Source organism: Plecotus auritus (assembly GCF_963455305.1).
Source record: "Plecotus auritus genome assembly, chromosome: 7".
NCBI classification, from domain to species: Eukaryota; Metazoa; Chordata; class Mammalia; order Chiroptera; family Vespertilionidae; genus Plecotus; species Plecotus auritus.
Window position 1 is genome coordinate 91260224 of NC_137774.1, and position 20287 is coordinate 91280510.

A 20287-nucleotide genomic window follows, 5' to 3' on the forward strand; every position below is an offset into this window, starting at 1 on the left:
AGAACCGCAGTCCCCTTAAGGTCAAGTCCATAAAACAGGTAATGGCAGCAACCCTGGCTTGAAAACGAGATGCCGACCTCCAGATCCTCTGGGAAAGTCCCAGAGATTCCACTGGTGGCGCCTCGCACCTCGCCCTGCCCACGGCACATGCTGCCCGCTCACCCCGCACTTCCGTCCTGGCCGAGGGGTCTCCCGGTGCACCCAGGGGTCCTGGAAGCCGGGAGCGGGGCGCGCAGGCGCGCTGAGACCTGGAGTCCCAAGGGGCGGGCGAGTGCGCGCTCTTCCTCGCGCACGCGCGCACGGAGGGGGCGACGGCCGCGGTGACGCTGCTGCGGCGGGCGGGTGGCGGCGCGTGAAGCGCGCGATTCCCCGCGTCTTGGGAGCAGTGCCCCGGCTCTCGCCGCTCCCGCCGCCGCCATGTCGGGCAGGTCAGTCAGGGCCGAGACCCGCAGCCGGGCCAAGGACGATATCAAGAAGGTGATGGCTGCCATCGAGAAAGTGCGGAAATGGTGAGGGGCCGAAGCCGGGGCCGAGGGTGCTGGCAGGGTTCGCCGGTCCAGGCCCAGAGGAACACCAGACCGGCAGGCGGGGTGTGAGTCCACCGACTGGCGCTTAAGTGGGGGGAAGGGGGAAGTCGGAGAAGGCGGGAGGAGAGTGCAGCTCGCGTCGACGTGAGTTCAGAGGGCGCGCCAGCCCTGACCAATTAGCGGCTCGACCGGCTCGTGGCCACACCCACCTGTCAGTAGGCGGTGCATCGCCAGAGGAGATGCCGGCTTCCGGTCGCTTTGGTCAGGAAGATCTTGCTCCTCGCACCAATCCTGCTGCGCTTTTGACTCCGCGTACGCTCGCCTCTGTAGTCTTTTGCTTTGGGACCTGTCCCATATATTATAACCAACAATCTGAGTATCCCGTCCGCTAGACTGAGCACTCTAAGTTTGGTGAGAGGTACTTGGTACCTACCTGCCACAGAAACAAACTTGGTGTGGAAATCAAAACTCTCTCCCCTCATACCGGACGCACTCTGAACTGTGTAGGCATTTGCTCTTAGTGCCCTGGGAGCTGTGGGTAAAGGAGTCGAGACCTGCTCCTCGTTTAGAAACGACTCATGTAATGTTCTTTGCAGACGCTGGTTGACTGCCTATTTTGTATCAGGAATGCCGATGTGTTATCACATTAAAATTTCACAGCCAACTAATTATGCCAACTTTAAAAAAAATATTTTTGAAAGTATTGCGCAGGTCCTCCTTTCCCCACCATTAACCTCCTCCGCCCTAGGCCCTCACCACCCCATTATCTGTGTCCACGGGTTATGCATATATGCATGTAAGTTCATTGGTTGATCTCTTCCTACTCACCCCCCGCTGCCTTCCCTTTGAGGTTCAACATTCTGTTCATGCTTCCATATCTCTGGGACATAGTTTTTCCCCCCATCAATTTACTTGGTTCATTAGATTCCACATATGAGTATCATGTGATACTTATCTTTCTCTGAGTTATGCCATCTTCTGGAGTGCTTTTCTCTAGTTGAAGATTATTAATAATTTTAAAGCCCCAGTAGTTGTTAACTCCCTCCAGGAAGCCTTCCAAAGCCCTCCTGTCTTTCACTCTCCACCCCTTTTAGGGGTTTCTTACCTTCAACTTTGCATGTTTGCTCATTTTCCCACAAGATGAAGTTCCTTATTCCTCTATATCCAAAGGCTTCGTGTATAGTTGGGACCCATTATAAACATTGGTTAATCAATCATAATTTCCTCCCTCCAAATGTACTTCTGGGGTTTTTTATGTGAAATCTAAGAGTTGGCACACCTTTCTTTCTCTTCCGGCATTCTCTGCCCCCATTAGTAGCCTAAGCCAGCTGGCATCCTCTCTCCCCCAGCCTCCCTGTGATCTCCCTGTTTCAGCTCTGCTGATTCCTTGGTTCATTGCTCACATTTCACTAAGCGTGATAATATTTTTCTCAAGTGCAAATATCAGAGTACTCCCCTGCTAAGAAAATAATGCTTCAGTGACCTCTTCTTGCTTGTAAGACCAAACCTGGTCCTGCCTGCCTCACCTGCCTGGCTCAAACTGCCCTCTTCCCCAGGATGCTGGTCATTTTTCAATTAGAGCCACACTACTATTCCAGCTGCCGGGCATCCTTCCTCAAACTTACATCCCCCTTGCCTAGTTAACTCCTGGCTCAGCTCAAAAGTTGGTTCCTCAAGGACACCTTTCAAGACCCCCAATCTAGATCAGATCCCCTACTTAAAAGTTTCCACAATTGTATTAGATTAAACCATAAGACATTTCCTACAAAAGTGGCAATTTGATATGGTTAACCTAATGATTAAGTGACTGACAATGAAATGAGTTGTTTGATGTCTGTTTTTAACTGGAATGCAGGCTCTGTGAGGGTAGGGAATATGCATATTGTTCCTTGTGTGCCTAGGGCCTAGTACAAGGTCTTGTATATTAAATATTTGTTAAATAAATGAGGAAATGGAGTGTCTTGTCCAGGAATTAACTTTCAATATTCTAAGTCTTTAATTCATTCTTTCTGTTATATCACAGTCTCTTTTTTACTTTCCTGTGATGTCATTTGCTGAATAATATCCTCAATAGCAAAAGTAACAACAGTTTTTGCTTTTTTTATGTTATCAGATGTGGACTTGAAACTTTCAGAAGTCATTTCAGGCACACACACCCCTCCCCCCTCCCCCCCCCCCCCCCCCCCCCCGCAACTTGTCCACAATTATCTGCCATATTCAAGAATGTCACTTGCCTTTCCCTAGGTATGTGCCTGGGAAAAGATTAAGCTTCTCATTTGTTTAAGGCTTATCTCAAAAGTTACTTCCTCTGGAAAATAAAACCTTAAAGTAGTTCTTCCATGGCTTGGCCTTCACCTCTTCCAGAAACCAGTGTAAGGCTTTGTTCTGTTAGCTGGAAGCATCCTGGCCTGTGATTATTTTTAAATGGAGTGTGTGTTTCAACCCTGAGTTCCACAGGAGTCATAGGAGTTCTCCCATCCATGGGATATCCTAGTCTTACTCTGTCTTTCAGCCTCTCATCCTTGCCACCTTCAATCTTTTCCTTATCTTTTTCATTCCTATGAGCTCCCCAGGTAGGAACCATATCTTACTAGTATACATCCTTTATATCCTGGAGGGCCTAATAAGTATCTGTGAAATTGAATTATTTTTTGAAAAGAAAAAGATGCTAGATAGACAACTGAGTTTGGAAATGTGCTGGTACTCTATATTGGTGTAGTATGTGAGGGGGAAAAAAGCTTTGGTATTCTGTACATGAGGAGAAATGGCAAGTAGAGAGTTCAGAGCCAAAGGAATTTGACATAAGTTTTTCTGAAAGGGATGATTTTGCACTGAAAGTTAAGGTAATTTGGCGGGAAGGAAGTTTAGAAAGCATTTAAGATTGAAAGAATGATTTGCTGAGAAGTAGGAAAGCCCAAGTTATGAACAGAAAATCTACTTTATTGTTTTATCAGTCCTAAGAAGTATTTTTCTTTTAGGGAGAAAAAATGGGTTACTGTGGGTGACACATCCCTTAGGATATTTAAGTGGGTTCCTGTGACAGACAACAAGGAGGTAAGTGTGGAAGACAATCCCAACAAAAAAAAAAAAGGTACTGTTTTCTTTCTTTGATTACCTCTTAATGATAAAGGAGTTTATTTCCCCAGAATTGAGTTGGAAATATGTAAAGACATCCTCTGTCATTGGCCCACACAAAGCCTCCCTTTATTTTTTCCCCCTTTATTCCCTTTCCTTAACCCATTTCTCTTTTCCGGGGCTTGGTGAACTATAGCCCAGGCCTACTGTGAGTGTCAGTGTAGCTTTATTGGAATTCAGCTATGCCAGTTGGTTTCCTTCTGCTTTTGAGTTATAATGGTAGAGTTGAATCGTTGCCATAAGACCTAATGAATGGTCTGCAAAGTCTAAAATATTTATTATCTGGCCCTTTAAGAAAAAGCTTGCTGGTTTTATCCAGTTAGCTATTCACTGCAGTGTATTTTTATGTGTTTTATATGTATATATGCCTTTTTAATTCCTCTTCCATGGGTTTATTTGGACACCTGTGTATTCTTGAAAAATACATAGCATTGTTTCATGTTGGTGTTTTTAAATGTTTACATCTAAATGTAGCATTGTGCTACAAACCTCCATTCTCCTTTGTTCAGCCTTGTTTTTGAGAACTCTCCATGTTTCTATAATTGTAAATACAGTTATTACCTTTGACCCTTGCACTGTATTCTTTTATATAGTGTTCACATTCATGTACACATTTCCTGGGTAATAAAACACCCAGATTGTTTCCAACTTTTTTCCCCTAATTGTTTTTGAAAAATCTCAAATATAAAACAGACATAAAAGTAAGTGAAATATAAATGTACAGTATAGTAGGTCCTCGGATTACGTCACAGATCCATTCCTATGGCGTGACATAACGCGATTTTCACCATAAGTCGGAACCCACCTACATAAGCATCTACGTCACTCACATGGAGCATATACACAGCAGTAATGAAGTGAAACAGTAAAAAAAAAAAATATTTATTTATTTATTTTAATATATTTTATTGATTTTTACAGAGAGGAAGGGAGAGGGTTAGAGAGTTAGAAACATCTATGAGAGAGAAACATTGATCAGCTGCTTCCTGCACACCCCCTACTGGGGATGTGCCCGCAACCAAGGTACATGCCCTTGACCGGAATCGAACCTGGGACCCTTCAGTCCGCAGGCCGACGCTCTATTCACTGAGCCAAACCGGTTAGGGCATTCTTTTAATTTTTTTTTTTTTTTTTTTTTACTGCCATAACTGGTTTGGCTCAGTGGATAGAGCGTCAGCCTGCAGACTGAAGGGTCCCAGGTTCGATTCCGGTCAAGGGCATGTACCTTGGTTGCGGGCACATCCCCAGTAGTGGACATGCAGGAGGCAGCTGATCGATGTTTCTCTCTCATCGATGTTTCTAACTCTCTATCCCTCTCCCTTCCTCTCTGTAAAAAATCAATAAAACATATTTTAAAAAAAAAGAAAAGAAAGATAACAATTCCTGACCTTTACTTGTGGTAAATAAATAATAAAAAACATAAAGCACATATGTACATACGTCGAAATGATGGAACTTTTTTTTTTTTTTTTTTAATAAATAAATGGGAGATGGCAACGTAACCATGAAATGATGTATGTCAAGTCCGATGTAATGTGAGGACTGTCTGTATTCTATATATACTAGAGGCCCGGTGCACGGATTTGTGCACTCGGGGGAGGGCGTGGCCTGTAGGGATTGGGAGCAGTGGGAGCACTGCTCATCTTGGCCAGCCGGGAGCAGCCACTTATCCTCCTCAGCTGAGCGGCACTCCCCCTGTGGGAGCGCACTGACTACCAGGGGGCAACTCTTGTGTCATAGCGACTGACCAGCCGGTTGTTCCACCTTTCGGTCGCTGGGCTTTTATATGTATAGATAAAAGCCAAGTGACTGGAACGACGGGTCGTTATGACATGCACTGTGGCTGGCCAACAGGCCCGATTGGGGGCGGGGCCGGCTGGCCAACCTCCCACAGCTCCTCCCCCTGGCCAGACTCCATCCATGCACAAACTCATGCACCGAGCCTCTAGTAATAAATAAATATAAAGCTGATACCTTTGTCAAAACAACCCAGGTCAGCCCTAGCCAGCTTGGCTCAGTGGGTAGAGTGTCAGCCTGTGGACTGAAGGGTTGCAGGTTCGATTCCCAGTAGGGGACGTGCAGGAGGCAGCCGATCAATGATTCTCTTTCATCATTGATGTTTCTATCTCTCTCTTCCTCTCCCTTCCTCTCTGAAATCAATTAAAATGTATTAAAAAAAACCCACCCAGGTCAGGCCCTGGCTGGTTTGGCTCAGTGGATAGAGCGTCTGCCTGCGGACTCAAGGGTCCCGGGTTTGATTCCGGTCAAGGGCATGTACCTTGGTTGCGGGCACATCCCCAGTAGGGGATGTGCAGGAGGCAGCTGATTGGTGTTTCTCTCTCATCGACGTTTCTAACTCTCTCTCCCTCTCCCTTCCTCTCTGTAAAAAGTCAATAAAAGATATTTAAAGAACAAACAAAAAAACAAAAAAAAACCCAGGTCAAAAAATAGAGTATTGGCTGTGGCCAATGTAGATTAGTGGCTAGAACGTTGGTCCACGCACCTGAGGATTGCAGGTTCAATCCTGCCTGTGGGAGGCAACCAATCTATGTGTCTCTCTCACATCTATGTTTCTCTTCCCCCCTCCCTTCCACTCTCTCTATAAATCAATGAAAAAATATGTTTGGGTGAGGATTAACCAACCAAAAAAAGAAAGAAAATAGAGCATTGAACATACGTACATATGGCCTCTGGCACATATGTACATACATCGAAATGACGGAACTTTTTTTTCTTTTATAAATAAACGGGAGATGGCGACGTAACCACAAAATTATGTATGTTGAGTCCAACATAACCCGAGGACTGTCTGTATTCTATATATACTAGAGGCCCGGTGCACGGATTCATGCACCTCTGCCAGAGGCCTCTGTGTGACTCTTTCCAGCAATCCATCCCTCCCCTCTAGAGGAAATGTTGCTCCTACTTTTGTTTTTCTTGCCACTTCTCTAGTCATTTGCAAACATTTTTAACTTTATATAAACAGTATAATGAAATGTCTATTTTTGTGTATCTTGCTCTTTTTGCTCAGCATTATGTTTATAAAATTCATCCATGTTATTTTGGAGCTATTTGTTCTTTTTCGTTGCTACATGGAATTTCATTATAGAACTATACCATAATTTATCTTTCTGAATCTCCTGTACATGGATGTTGGGGTGTTCCCAGTTTGGGATACTAGGAACAATGCTCCTAATTCAGAATGTGCGTCAACATGTAGATTAGTTTTCCTAGGAGTGGAATTGTGGGTCTTGGGTGGCTGTGCTTTTTACTTAAAGTAGGTAATGCTAAACCATTTCCCAAAAAGTGAGTAATGGTACCAATTTACAAGGGTGAGCAAAAGTAGGTTTAAGTGTCCACTTTCATTGGTCGTTGATTAAATTACCAGCCATCATTACCTAGAAATTGAATTGGAGGAAGGAAGGTGGGTGGAAAGGGAAGAGCGTACAAATGGCGATGGGGGAAAAATAAAATAAAGGAAAAAAAGGTAAGTCATAAGTAAGGATACAAAATAATAAAAAAGACATGTAATACAATAATTAAGAAATAGATAAGAATACAAGGATAAACTCACAACTATAAATCTACTTTTGCCCATCCCTGTGTATTCCCACCAGGAATAGGAAAGTTCTTGTTCTAAGTCCTCATCAACAATTAGTACTGTTAGATTTATATGTAAAGTTTTCTCATCTTGGTTTTAATTTGATGACTAATTGTGTCATTACTAATGACATTGAGCACCTTTCCTATGTTTATTAGCATTTTGGGTTTCCTCTTTTAGAAAGTGCATATTTAAGTATATTTGCTTGTGGTCTTTTTCTTTTGACTTGTAATGGTCTGTGTTCTGGTCACAAATTCTTTTTTTAAAAAATATATTTTATTGATATTTTACAGAGAGGAAGGGAAAGGGATAGAGAACTAGAAACATCGATGAGAGATGAACATCGATCAGCTGCCTCCTGCACACCCACCACTGGGGATGTGCCCGCAACCAAGGTACATGCCCTTGACCGGAATCGAACCCGGGACCCTTCAGTCCACAGGCCAACGCTCTATCCACTGAGCCAAACCGGTTTTGGCAAGGTCACAAATTCTTTAAGTTATATACTACCCATACCATTTCCCATTCCATGGCTTGTCTTTGCACTGTCTTTATGCTGCCTGAGTAAAAGAACTTTTTAATTTTAACATAGACAACACAATTAAGATTTTTCTTGAATGTCTTAAGAAATCTTTCAAAGAGAAACATTAGAACTAGTGTGGTGGTTTGGATCCAAGAGTCCCTAAGGACCCAGGTTCTTTTGTTTCTTTAAAAAATCATTTTAGCCCTAGCCGGTTTGGTTCAGTGGATAGAGCGTCGGCCTGCGAACTGAAAGGTCCCAGATTCGATTCTGGTCAAGGGCACATGCTTGGGTTGTGGGCTCGATCCCCAGTGGGTGACTTGCAAGAGGCAGCCAATCAATGATTCTCTCTCATCGTGGGTGTTTCTCTCTCTCTCCCTCTTCCTTCCTCTCTGAAATCAATAAAAATATATTTTAAAAAAATCATTTTAGCCCTAGCTGGTTTGGCTCAGTGGATGGAGCATCAACCTACAGACTGAAGGGTCCCGGTTTCAATTCCGGTCAAGGGCATATGCCCGGGTTGTGCCCTTGGTCCCCAGGAGGGGGGTGTGCAGAAGGCAGCCAATTGATGATTCTCTCTCATCATTTATGTTTCTATCTCTCTCCCTCTCCCTTCCTCTCTGAAATCAATAAAAAAATATTTTTAAAAAAGTATTTTAGAGTCCTGGCTGGGTGGCTTAGTTGGTTAGAGTGTTGGTTCAGTGCACCAAAAGGTTGTGGGTTTGATTCCCAGTCAGGACACATACCTAGGTTTCAGGTTCGATCTCCGGCCTGGGCATGTATGATCGATATTTCTTTCTCTCTCTCTCTCTCTCTCTCTCTCTCTCTCTCTCTCTCTCTCTCTCTCTCTCTCCCCATCTCCCTCTCTCCTTCCCTCCCTCTCTCCCTCTCTCCCTTCTTCACTCTTTAAGAAAAACAAGGGAAACGTATTCTTTGGTGAGGATTAATAATAATAATAATTTTAGAGAGTAGTGACTCTATTCATTTTACTCTTTTTAATTAATTGTGGTAAAATACACATACCATAAAATTTACCATCCTACCATTTTTTGTGTTTAGTTCAATACAGTAGTGTTACATATATTTACCTTGTTTTACAACCGATCTCCAGAACTTTTCATCTTGTAAAACAAACTTCATACCCATTAAACAGTTCCCCATTTCTCTGCTCCATTTTTAACCTTGTATTTCAAGGTTAAGCTTTAGCCATTCACTCAGCACATTCAGGTACCAGGCAGCAGGAGTGGAAAGATGGCAAATGGTATTTTCAAGAGTTTAAGTAGTTTCCTAGAAGTTACCTCAGGATATACTATAAGTGATCATAATAGCTTGTGGTACATCTAGTGGCTGGAAAGACTGAGAAAATATGACCACCTAAAAATTCTATTAATATGCCCTGGCTGGTGTTGCTCAGTGGTTGGGAAATGGTCGTCATCCTCCCTCACCCCCAGGTATGTTCAAGGGCACGTACCCGGGTTGCATGTTTAGTTCCCAGCACTGGTCAGGATGTATGCAGGAGGCAACTAGTCTATGTCCATCTCTATCTCTCCCTCCCCCCTCTCCCGATTCCTTTCTCCCTCACACTTTTCTCTAAAAAAAAAAAAAAAAAAGCAATGGAAAAAATATCCTCAGGTGGGGATTAACAACAACAAAAAAATTCTATTAATATGGACGAAGATTTCTGCCATAATATACTTGCTTTTTTTCCCCCCTCTCTTTACCTTCTGGTGACTAGATAAATTTTCTTCTGGTGATTTGAAGTTCTCTTTTCTATTTTTCTATTGGCTGCCTCTTAACTTAAGACTTATTATATTTCCCTGTAAAGTGTGTCAAAATCTGTATTTTCCCGCCAAAACCGGTTTGGCTCAGTGGATAGAGCGTCGGCCTGTGGACTGAAGGGTCCCAGGTTCGATTCCGGTCAGGGGCATGTAACTTGGTTGCGGGCACATCCCCAGTAGGGGGTGTGCAGGAAGCAGCTGATTGATGTTTCTCTCTCATCGATGTTTCTGACTGTCTGTCACTCTTCATTCCTCTCTGTAAAAAATCAATAAAATATATTTTTTAAAAAAAATCTGTATTTTCCCTCTGAACCTGGTAATACCCACAACATTTTCCCCACCTGTGATCCCCACCTCTCCCCCTTCCATCCTTAACTTGTCCTTAGTTGTTATTGTTTTTAATATATAAATACCTTTGCTAAGAAAATATTTTTTAATTCTTTTTTTCTAAATATATTTTTATTGATTTTAGAGAGAGAAAGGGAGAGGGGGAGAGAGAGAGAGAGAGAGAGATAGAAACATCAATCAGCTGTTTCCTGCATGCCCCCTACCAGGAGATCGGATGGAGCCTGAGAGCTGGGCATGTGCCCTGACCAGGAATCAACTGTGACCTCGTGATTCATGGGCTGATGCTCAACTACTGAGGCATACCGGCTGGGCCCTTGTCCTTAGTTTTGACTGGAATTTTAGATTATACTAGAGGCCCAGTGCACGAAATTCTTGCACGGGGTGAGGAGGGTGTCCCTCAGCCCGGCCTGTGCCCTTGGGGGATGTCTGACTGCCAGTTTAGGCCTGATCCCCGTGTCAGACATCCTTCTCGCAATCCTGGATGCTGCATGCACCAGTGACCATACTTTTCATACAGGTGAAAGGCATCCTGCTGTTGTATGGGCAGCTACATTTTTTTGCCCTGATTATAAAAAGGAGTACAAAACATGATCCTTCTGAGGCAGTAGTACCATTTCCCCCATCTTATGGGTGGAAAACTGAAGAAGAGAGAAGTTAAATAATTGGTTTTGTCACAGAATTATAAGTGTCAGAATCAGGGCTAACCACAAAATGTTCAAGCCAGAGTTCATGCATGTCATCACTGCACCATCCTGTTTTTTCAATGTTCGAATAGCCTTGCCAGGTTTTAATTTTTATTTATTTATTTATTTATTTAAATTAAATCTTTATTCAGATTATTACAATTGTTTCTCCTTTTTCCCCCCATAGCTCCCCTCCACCTGGTTCCCACCCCACCTTCTGCCCTTACCTCCCCCCCCCACTGTCCTCATCCATAGGTGTATGATTTTTGTCCAGTTTCTTCCTAAACCCCCCCATACCCCTTTCCCCCTGAGAATTATCAGTCCACTCCCTTTCTATGCCCCTGATTCTATTATATTCACCAGATTATTCTGTTCCTCAGGTTTTTAATTCACTTGATTTTTAGGTTCACTTGTTGATGGATATGCATTTGTTGTTCATAATTTTTATCTTTACTTTTTTCTTCTTCCTCTTCTTTAAGAATACCTTGCAGCATTTCATATAATACTGGTTTGGTGGTGATAAACTCCTTTAGCTTTTTCTTATCTGTGAAGCTCTTTATCTGCCCTTCAATTCTGAATGATAGCTTTGCTGGGCAGAGCAGTCTTGGTTGTAGGTTCTTGCTATTCATCACTTTGAATATTTCTTGCCACTCCCGTCTGGCCTGCATAGTTTCTGTTGAGAAATCAGCTGACAGTCGTATGGGTGTTCCCTTGTAGGTAATTAACTGTTTTTCTCTTGCTGCTTTTAATATTCTCGCTTTGTCTTTTGCTCTTGGTATTTTAATTATGATGTGTCTTGGTGTGGTCCTCTTTGGATTCCTTTTGTTTGGGGTTCTGTGCGCTTCCTGGACTTGTAAGTCTATTTCTTTCACCAGGTGGGGGAAGTTTTCAGTCCTTATTTCTTCAAATAGGTTTTCAGTATCTTCCTCTCTCTTCTTCTGGCACCCCCATAATTCTGATGTTGGTATGCTTGAAGTTGTCTCAGAGGCTTCTTACACTATCTTCAACTTTTTGGATTTTTTTTTTCTTTTTGCTTTTTCAGTTGAGTGTTTTTTGTTTCTTTGTATTTCAATTCTTTGACTTGATTCTTGTGTTCCTCTAGTCCAGCCGTGGGCAAACTATGGCCCGCGGGCCGAATCCGGCCCGTTCGGTTCTATCCGGCCCGCGGAGCCGAAAGAGCGGAGGGTTCTCTTGCTCTCCCCTCCGCTCCTTTACTTTGAATTTATATTAGTTCACACAAACACTCCATCCATGCTTTTGTTCCGGCCCTCCGGTCCAGTTTAAGAACCCATTGTGGCCCTCGAGTCAAAAAGTTTGCCCACCCCTGCCCTAGTACCATTCTTCCATGTGCTACCTCAATATAGGAGCAGCTATCCTCCCTTGTCATTGCCAAGCTCAAGGAGTTGGAAGGTGAATGTTAGGAGGGCTTTGGAGCCACTCTTTATTCTTCATACATCCCTGGCACCTGTGAGGCCATTATTGCTAGAATCAACCCCTCCACCCCCACCCCCAACTCATTTTTCCCATTTAAGTCCCTGGTCCTTTTCCTATTCAAATTCTCTGTGGGACTCAGCTCCCTTTGTCTCTCTTGAGAGCTTCTTGCAGTGTTTGTGTTGCTTTCTGAGCTGGGCCCAGAGGTCCATCAGTTTATCTGCCCTCTAGTGATTCATGGTAGTGTGCCATCTTCTAAGGTACTAGCATAGACCTGTTAGATTAGGAAAAATGGAAAATGATGATCAAATTGGTAAAGAAAAAATTACAAAGGATACAAGGGAGTGGGACACTCACTGCTGATGGGAGAGTTAATTGGCACAAACTTTACAAGTTGATCAAAGGTCAAGTTGATCATAAGAGCTTTCAATGATGGATGTGTTAATTAACTAGACTGTTGGAATCCTTTCACAAATGTATACAGTGTGTCCCAAAAAAATGTGTACACACTTTAACAGCTGATAGCTCAGTTTAGAACATAAAATTTACTAAACACTGCTTTATAATTATTCAAAGTGTGTGTATATATATTTTTTTTTTTGGGGGGGGGGAGAACACCCTATATGTATATCAAATCACCATTATGTACACTTTAAATATCTTACAGTTTTATTTGTCATGTATAACTAACTCAGTAAAACTGAAGGGGTAAAAAGTTTTAAATATTTATTCCTTAAATCTACAAGTTTTATCTCTAGGAATTTATCCTCAGGAGATAATCATATGTATACAAGATATGCTTAAATATACCTAATGATAAAGCCAAATGTTCAGCATTACTGCATTGCTTATAGTGTTTCAAATTGTAAGCAAAATAAAGATCTTAATGTAGCCTGGCCAGTGTGGTTGAGTGGTTGAGCGTGGACCCATGAACCAAAAAGTCACTGGTTCAATTCCTGGTCAGGGCACATGCCTGGGTTGCAGGCGTGATCCCCAGTAGGGGGCGTGCAGGAGGCAGCCGATCCATGATGTTTCTCTCTTACCAATGTTTCTATCTCTCTCTCCCTTTCCCTTCATCTCTAAAAATCCATGAAAACATATACATATAAAAAAAGAGAACTTATGTCCTAACCGGTGTGGCTCAGTGGATAGAGCGTCGGCTTGCGGACTGAAGGATCCCAAGTTCAATTCCGGTCAAGGGCATGTACCTTTGTTGCGGGTACATCCCCAGTGGGGAGTGTGCAGGAGGCAGCTGGTCGATGTTTCTATCTCATCGATGTTTCTAACTCTCTATCCCTCTACCTTCCTCTCTGTAAAAAATTAATAAAATATATTTAATAAATAAATAAATAAATAAATAAATAGAACTTAGTGTACAGAATTCATTAAATAAGTTTTTATTGTGCACCTGTATTTTGTAAATCTTTGTAACCATTATAAAAATGATGTAGCCGGGCTGGCATGGCTCAGTGGTTGAGCCTTGACCTATGAACTAGGCAGTTACAGTTCAATTCCCGGTCAGGGCACATGCCCCAGTGTAGGGTGTGCAGGAGGCAGCTGATCAATGATTCTCTCTCATCATTGATGTTTCTATATCTTTCTCCTTCTCTCTTTCTCTCTGAAATCAATTTTTTAAAAAAAGAATAAATAAGAATAAAAAAAGATGTAGAAGATTACCCAGTTGCATAGAGAAATGTTTAATGCAGTGAATGAGGAAGGGGAAGTAAGTTATATGACCCATTTTCACACAAATATATGTGTAGGTTGTCTCTGGTTTTCGTTTCTTTTTCTGTACTTCCAGAATTCCCTATAGTGAAGTATGTATTTTACATGAACACAGAATCATTAAAATGAAGATAAAATAGAGATCAGAAAAAAATAATGATAAAGCCAAATGTTGGCATGGATGCTGTGAAACTTAATACCCCAAGTATATTTCCACCATCCTTTCAGAGAGTAGTGGGGTACAGTGTATTTCAAGGAAAGTAATATGTTTATATTTTCTGATCCAGAAGGAATATTTTTGTGTGAATTCTATCTGAATAAAGTAATCCAGGAAAAAATGACAGTTTAGCATTGTGGTTTTATTTCTAGTAACAATAAACACAATCCTAAATAAGTTAAAGCTAAATGTCTAATAGTTGAGAAGTTATTAAGTGAATTATGGTATATGGAATATTATGCAGCTATTAAAAACCATGTTTATGTAGCTTATGTAATAAAATGGTCAAGTGTAATTACACTAAAATTATGTATGTATAGGAAAAAATGAAGGGAAGGACATACAGAAATTGTACAGTTGATTTATTGCAGAAATAGAATTGAGAGTTATGAACAAAAAATTGTATTAGTAGTACAATGCATGTACAAAAAAGAGACATGTATGAACAGTATGAATTAGTGAATTTGAAATTACCAGATTTAAACTTTGGGCTGTTGGGATGCTGTCATTTGCAAATTCCTTTCCTATGGGCTTGTTTGTTGCAGGCTAGTTTATCTTCCCACTGTGGTTCCCCAACATGTGTAGGGGAATGATGTTATAGACAAAGACTGAAGTAGGGTAAACATTTTGAATGGATGGGGTTTTTTGGTCAGGAATAGAACTAGCAGGGGCCCTTTGTCCCATAACTTCTTACATTACATAAAAATGACTCCTTCCTTTTTCCAGTCAGGGTTCCATTCTTCTTTCACTTTTTTTTTCCTGCTGTGCTACTAAAATAGGAATCTTTTTCAAAATTAGTATTTTGTGCTTCTCACCCATCCTCATGAGGAAGGGTTGGATCGAACATTCTGATCAGGGCAGAAAGCAGAAGAGTACCACAGGGAAATCTAGTGGAAGTATATGTGTCTATCTTTTACTTTTGATTCATGATATTAGCGCTGGAAGGGTCCATTTTACAGATACAGACACTGAGACTTGCGGACACCTTGTCCAGGATTCTATTATGCCTTGGGCCCTGGATTCTCAAAACTACTGTCATTATTCCTGTTCAGTCCTAATCCAGGCCTCTGTGGTGTCTCAAAAAGCACTCTTCTCTATCTCTGCGAGTCTCCTCGTTGGCTCTGTCATATCCCTCTTTTTTTCCTTTTCTAGAAAGAAAAGTCAAAATCGAATGGTTCAGCAGCCCGGGAACCTAATGGCTTTCCCTCTGATGCCTCAGCCAATTCCTCTCTCCTTCTTGAATTCCAGGGTGAGTTGCATCCATATGTCTTCCTTGCAGGAAAATGAAAATTTAGATGAACCCATTAATAATAAGAATAGTTCTATGTATAATTTCAGTGCCTACTGTTTTGCTGGTATCTTGCTAGGCACTATACATAAATCTTCCCTTTTATACTTCACAGGCACCCTGCAAGATAGATGATAGTATCCTTATTTTCCATTTAAGGAAACAGGCTCAGAGAGGTAAAGTTACATATATAAAGTAACATAACTAGAACCAATGTGACAAACCTCACATTAATTCCTGGTTTTCTGGATCAGAAGCTCTTTTCTTTAGACGGTATACTTTATGATAGTGCCTGAGAGTGGGCCACCCAAAGCTAGGGCATCTACCTATCCCCTGTTGGCACAAGTTCTGCTTCTTAAATAAATCTTTAGTAAATGTCCTGCCTGTGTCAGGACCACATTCATGATGTTCCCTCTTACACCTACATGGCAGTTACTGTTTGTGAAGCACTTTCACTTCAGTTTCTCATTTTTATCCTAATATCAGCCTGTGATATAAACCAGGCAGTTATCATCATCCCTAGTTAAGGAAATTGATGCTTGAAGAAAAAAAAGTGTTTGCCTAAGTTCAAAAGTGACAAAGCTTTATTCTTACTTTTTCTTTCTTTCTTTTTTTTAGAGCTTTATTCTCTTTTTATAATAAAATGATAAAATGCAACTTCCATTTTAGCATAGAAGATAGTGGTCTTCGTAGAAGTAAAGACTAGAAAGGACTTACAATTTTCTCTTTAAAACTAGTCCGGGAGCATGCCTGCCAGCCTTTCCCCCAACCCTCTGTCCCTGCCCCAGGGTCAGTGTGATATATGAAGGAATACAAGAAAAAGGTTTTCTAGTTATATGTGGGGTATTCAATAACTATAGAACTCTAGGAGACACGTATGAGGCCCCAGTTTCTCAGTCCATTTAATCCTTTTCATTCAGTGGACATTTAATGAACTCCTACTATATGCCAGGCACAATGCACAAGACATTCAAGGACCAATAAGCCACAGAGCCTATCTACACAGAGTATAATGGAAGGAAACTGGTGTGTGAAATAGTAAACTCAGGTGTGCACAGGATACTACAGGAGCATAAAAGAGAAGGTGGTCATTTTTACCCAACAGAGCCTGGGATACAGGGCTATGTGGAGGACATTATGCTTGAGCTCAATGTTGGCCTGTATAGGGGGCTTTCCAGAAAGGCTAGAAAGAACAAGTGGTAACAGACACCTGTGCATGAGCAGCTCTTCGCTTAGGGTCCAGCTTGGTGTGGACTAACAACAGGGAGTGAGACTGGAAATCAGAAAGGACTTTGTACGTTTTGATAGGGCCATCTTCTGCCTGTCCAGAGAAGCGGTGGGGTTTGAATTTTATTGCTTTGGCAGCAGGCAGCCATTGAAGGGCTCAGAAATATCATGCTGGCAGAGGTGTGAAGTACAGTGGGAGTACATGGTACTGAAGGAAGGGCAGTTAGGTGGCTTTTGCTGGAGACTAGGCCTGAACTAAGCCACCAGGAGAGGAAGCAATGAACACAACTCCTGTGTTTTTAACTATTTCTAACTTAGGTGGTGATTTTAAGCCTTCAGACAGCTTCACAGGTGGGACTCCCTTGGTCCTTGAGGCCTCAGGTGGAACCTAGACCACTGAAGGGTCTGAGCTGAATACCTCCCGACAGATTTTATCATTTTCTACACATCTTGTGTTGTGAGAAAGGTTGAGAGGCATACTGTCCATCTCTTCCACTGGACAATAAGAAAATGCAGGGTCTAAGCTATAACTGGTGGATAATAATTAACTGTATCCTGATCTTCCTGAAATATACATATTGTGTAAATTTGAAAATTCTAGCTGCACCTGGTGCTTAGAATATGTCGTGAAATAGGAAATGCTTAAATTAATAAACGTAGACTCTGTTGATAAGTTGCAGTGCATAGAAGCCCCATGAACCTCTGCCTTGGGTTCAGAGTGCATCTGCAGCAGTGATCATTGTACCTGGTGTGTCTGGCTGCCTAAGAAGACACCATGTCTTTGGCTCTATACAGAGTTACTCTTGAGGAATAATTACCACCCTCAGCTGTTGCCTTTGTCATGTTTGGTTTTCAGATGAAAACAGCAACCAGAGTTCTGTGTCTGATGTCTATCAACTCAAGGTGGACAGCAGCACCAACTCAAGCCCCAGCCCTCAGCAGAGCGAGTCCCTGAGCCCAGCACACACCTCTGACTTCCGCACAGATGACTCCCAACCCCCTACTCTGGGCCAGGAGATCCTTGAGGGTAAGTCTTGGTTGAGCCAGGACACGCATCTTGGAGGGGCCTTGCCTCTTGCTGTTGATGTTTCTCTTCTTTAGAGTAAGTGGTAAGTGGATAGAGAAAATGGCACAGAGTCTGGCAGTCTCAAGCTATTTGTTAACAGTTCGGGCTACTTTGGAGAATGGTTGTATTTTCCCCTTACAGAATGAAGGAAGAAAACAAACACCACAAGTGAGTGCCAGGATCTGTGTGAGGCACTTTTAATATTTAACGCCTGGTATAATTATCTCCCAAATCCTTGAAATAGAAGCTATTATCTCCATTTAAAAATACATATATTTTATTGATTTTTTACAGAGAGGAAGGGAGAGGGATAGAGAGTTAAAAACATCGATGAGAGAGAAACATCGATCAGCTGCCTCCTGCACACCCCCTACTGGAGATGTGCCCGCAACCAAGGTACATGCCCTTGACCGGAATCGAACCTGGGACCTTTCAGTCCGCAGGCCGCTGCTCTATCCACTGAGCCAAACCGGTCAGGGCTATTATCTCCATTTTACAGATGAGGAAGTTGGAGTCTTAGAAAGTTTTAATTGCTTATTAAAGATCACATATTAACTGGTAGAAGTGGGTATCTCCAATTATATTCCTTCTAACTTCAGAGTTTATTCTCTTTGCATTATCTCCTGTGAATTTCTTCTTATATATTGTTTCTAAAATATATGTATGTTGATTCTTTTTAAAAAAATATATTTTTATTGATTTCAGAGAGGAAGGGAGAGGGAGAGAGAGAAACATCAATGATGAGTGAGAATCATTGATTGGTTGCCTCCTGCACGCCCCCCACTGAGGATCGAGCCCACAACCCAGGCATGTGCCCTTGACTGGAATCGAACCCGGGACTCTTCCAATGCTCTACCAACTGAGCCAAACCAGCTAGAACTGTATGTTGATTCTTCAGCCAGTGCTGCCTCTTCACCAAGGCACCTCTAGATAGCCTTAGGAAAGCTTCCCCAGCTTTAAGGCAGATTCTATAGGAGTCTCCCGCGTCAGGAGGCCTTGCAGTTATGCTGACCTTGTTGCTTTTTCAGAGCCCTCCCTGCCTGCCTCAGAAGTGGCTGATGAACCTCCCACCCTCACGAAGGAAGAACCAGTTCCACTGGAGACACAGGTAAGGAGGCACTTTGGGTTTCCCAGTTTCTAAGAAAAAAGGAAGGACTTCATTGCTGTGAACTGCATATATTGTGTTGAATGTGCTATAGTGTAGTAGAGTGGAGAGACAGCAAGGAAAACTAGTGTCTCCAGGTTATAAGGTAGGGGAAAATGTTTGGTTATGTACGAGAAGATTGGCATTGGGCTTCTGGGTTGTAATTAGGGATGGGGAGGTTCTGGTTCAGAGGGATGGCCCTATAATTCCATGTTCTGGCTGCTCCTAGATTGCCACGGAAGAGGAAGACTCAGGTGCCCCACCCCTGAAACGCGTCTGCGTGGACCAACCCGCAGTGCCGCAGACAGCCTCAGAAAGCTAGCACCATCCTGGCACCCTTCACCTCCTGGCCCCCTGCCTCTATTTATTGCATTCTGGTTCTGGCTGTGCTGTGTTGCTGGGCTAAGGGCAAGCACTGGGGTCCAGAGCCTGCCCATAGGAGCCTTCTATTCTGGAAGGCTGACATAGGACTTGGGGTTATAGCATCATCTTCCCTCCCTGGCACCTATGTCTGCTTGTTCCTGAGAAGAGGAATGCTCATGTCCTCTTTGTATCCCAAGTAGGCTGGAGCATCAGCCATCCCAAGGTTTATCTGTCACCTCCAGGTAGCAATCTCTGCTCCAGAACCTCTGGACTGAGCTGCTGGCGCTTCTATAAGAGGGAAGAGATGTGGAAGGCACCCTTTAGAGAAGAGAGTGCCAAGAGTTACTTGAATTTGAATGGCGACTGTAGATTTCTGGACTTTCTCATAGGGCTAGGTGCCCTGTAGGCCATTATTGGAGAATGCCTAGGTAGAGACTTTGGAGGGAAGGTGCTTTTCTCCACATGAGGGCAAAAAAGTCCATATAGATTTCTTGCTGCCCTGGCACTTCTGCCCATTCCTGAGGTTATCCTGCCTCTAATGGGCTCTCTAGCTGCTGACAGTTCCCCCTACCACCACCAAAAGAAAACTATCTCCCCCCATACACACACATGCAGCTTTCTGTTTTCACCCGTACATTTCATTCCAGCATTCTCTGCCTCCTGCCACAGCCCCCAGCATTCATGCCACAAACTGCCCCAGCAAGAATTTGAAGTCTGACCACAGTACCCATCCCCCAGAGTACTCCTTCAGCTCAGACTTTCTAGAAAGATCCCCTTTCTTTAAAATCTGCATGTTTAATTGAACTTCGTGATTTTATTTTTTGTTTCATAAAAGTTTAAGAAATGGAAATGGGCAACAGTGAGTGAAGACATATTTTAGCACTGAATAGAATATTTTTAAAATTAAACTATTTGAAATATGTCTTGTTGGTATCTGAGTGCTTCATTCTTGAAGGTTGTGGGGTTGGGGCTGGGAGTATGGGTGGCTGAGTGCTTGTGAAGTCACTGTGGACTAGGCTCTGCCCATTGTCTTACTCCCAGAGAATGACTGTGATGAAAATGATTTGTCGACTCCCTTTGAGATTGTTGTGTAGTTGGAATTCTATGACTGTTCCTGTGTATACTGAATGCAACCAATAGTTTTACCAGCTGCTTAGGAGGCATTCATGAGTTCTTTTTTTTAAATTTTATTTATTATGGCAAAATATACATAACATAAAATTTATCATTTTGA

The 20287-nt window shown here is 42.5% G+C and overlaps 1 protein-coding gene across 3 annotated transcripts; it reads left to right on the forward strand.

Moving 5' to 3' along the window:
- The first annotated feature begins 292 nt into the window (after window positions 1-292).
- BCL7B (BAF chromatin remodeling complex subunit BCL7B) lies at window positions 293-19976 on the forward strand. 3 transcript variants are annotated; one of them, XM_080681822.1, is made up of 6 exons: window positions 293-509; window positions 3506-3581; window positions 15118-15214; window positions 17337-17507; window positions 18575-18654; window positions 18920-19976. In XM_080681822.1, exons 1-6 carry the CDS (start codon window positions 418-420, stop codon window positions 19010-19012), a joined length of 609 nt encoding a protein of 202 aa, XP_080537948.1. In that variant the 5' UTR covers window positions 293-417; the 3' UTR covers window positions 19013-19976. The 3 variants fall into 3 exon arrangements, with proteins under 3 accessions (XP_080537948.1, XP_080537949.1, XP_080537950.1); XM_080681823.1 differs by having other exon boundaries at window positions 296-592; XM_080681824.1 differs by having other exon boundaries at window positions 296-428.
- Window positions 19977-20287: the final 311 nt, after the last annotated feature.

What these genes read in the sequence shown, in the direction of transcription:
- BCL7B (XM_080681822.1), top strand. Translation starts at nt 418, where the DNA reads ATGTCGGGCAGGTCAGTCAGGGCCGAGACCCGCAGCCGGGCCAAGGAC. An exon ending in CTGTGACAGACAACAAGGAG is followed by an intron (nt 3,582 to 15,117) that starts GTAAGTGTGGAA and finishes TTCCTTTTCTAG; the next exon opens with AAAGAAAAGTCAAAATCGAA. An exon ending in TCTCCTTCTTGAATTCCAGG is followed by an intron (nt 15,215 to 17,336) that starts GTGAGTTGCATC and finishes TTTGGTTTTCAG; the next exon opens with ATGAAAACAGCAACCAGAGT.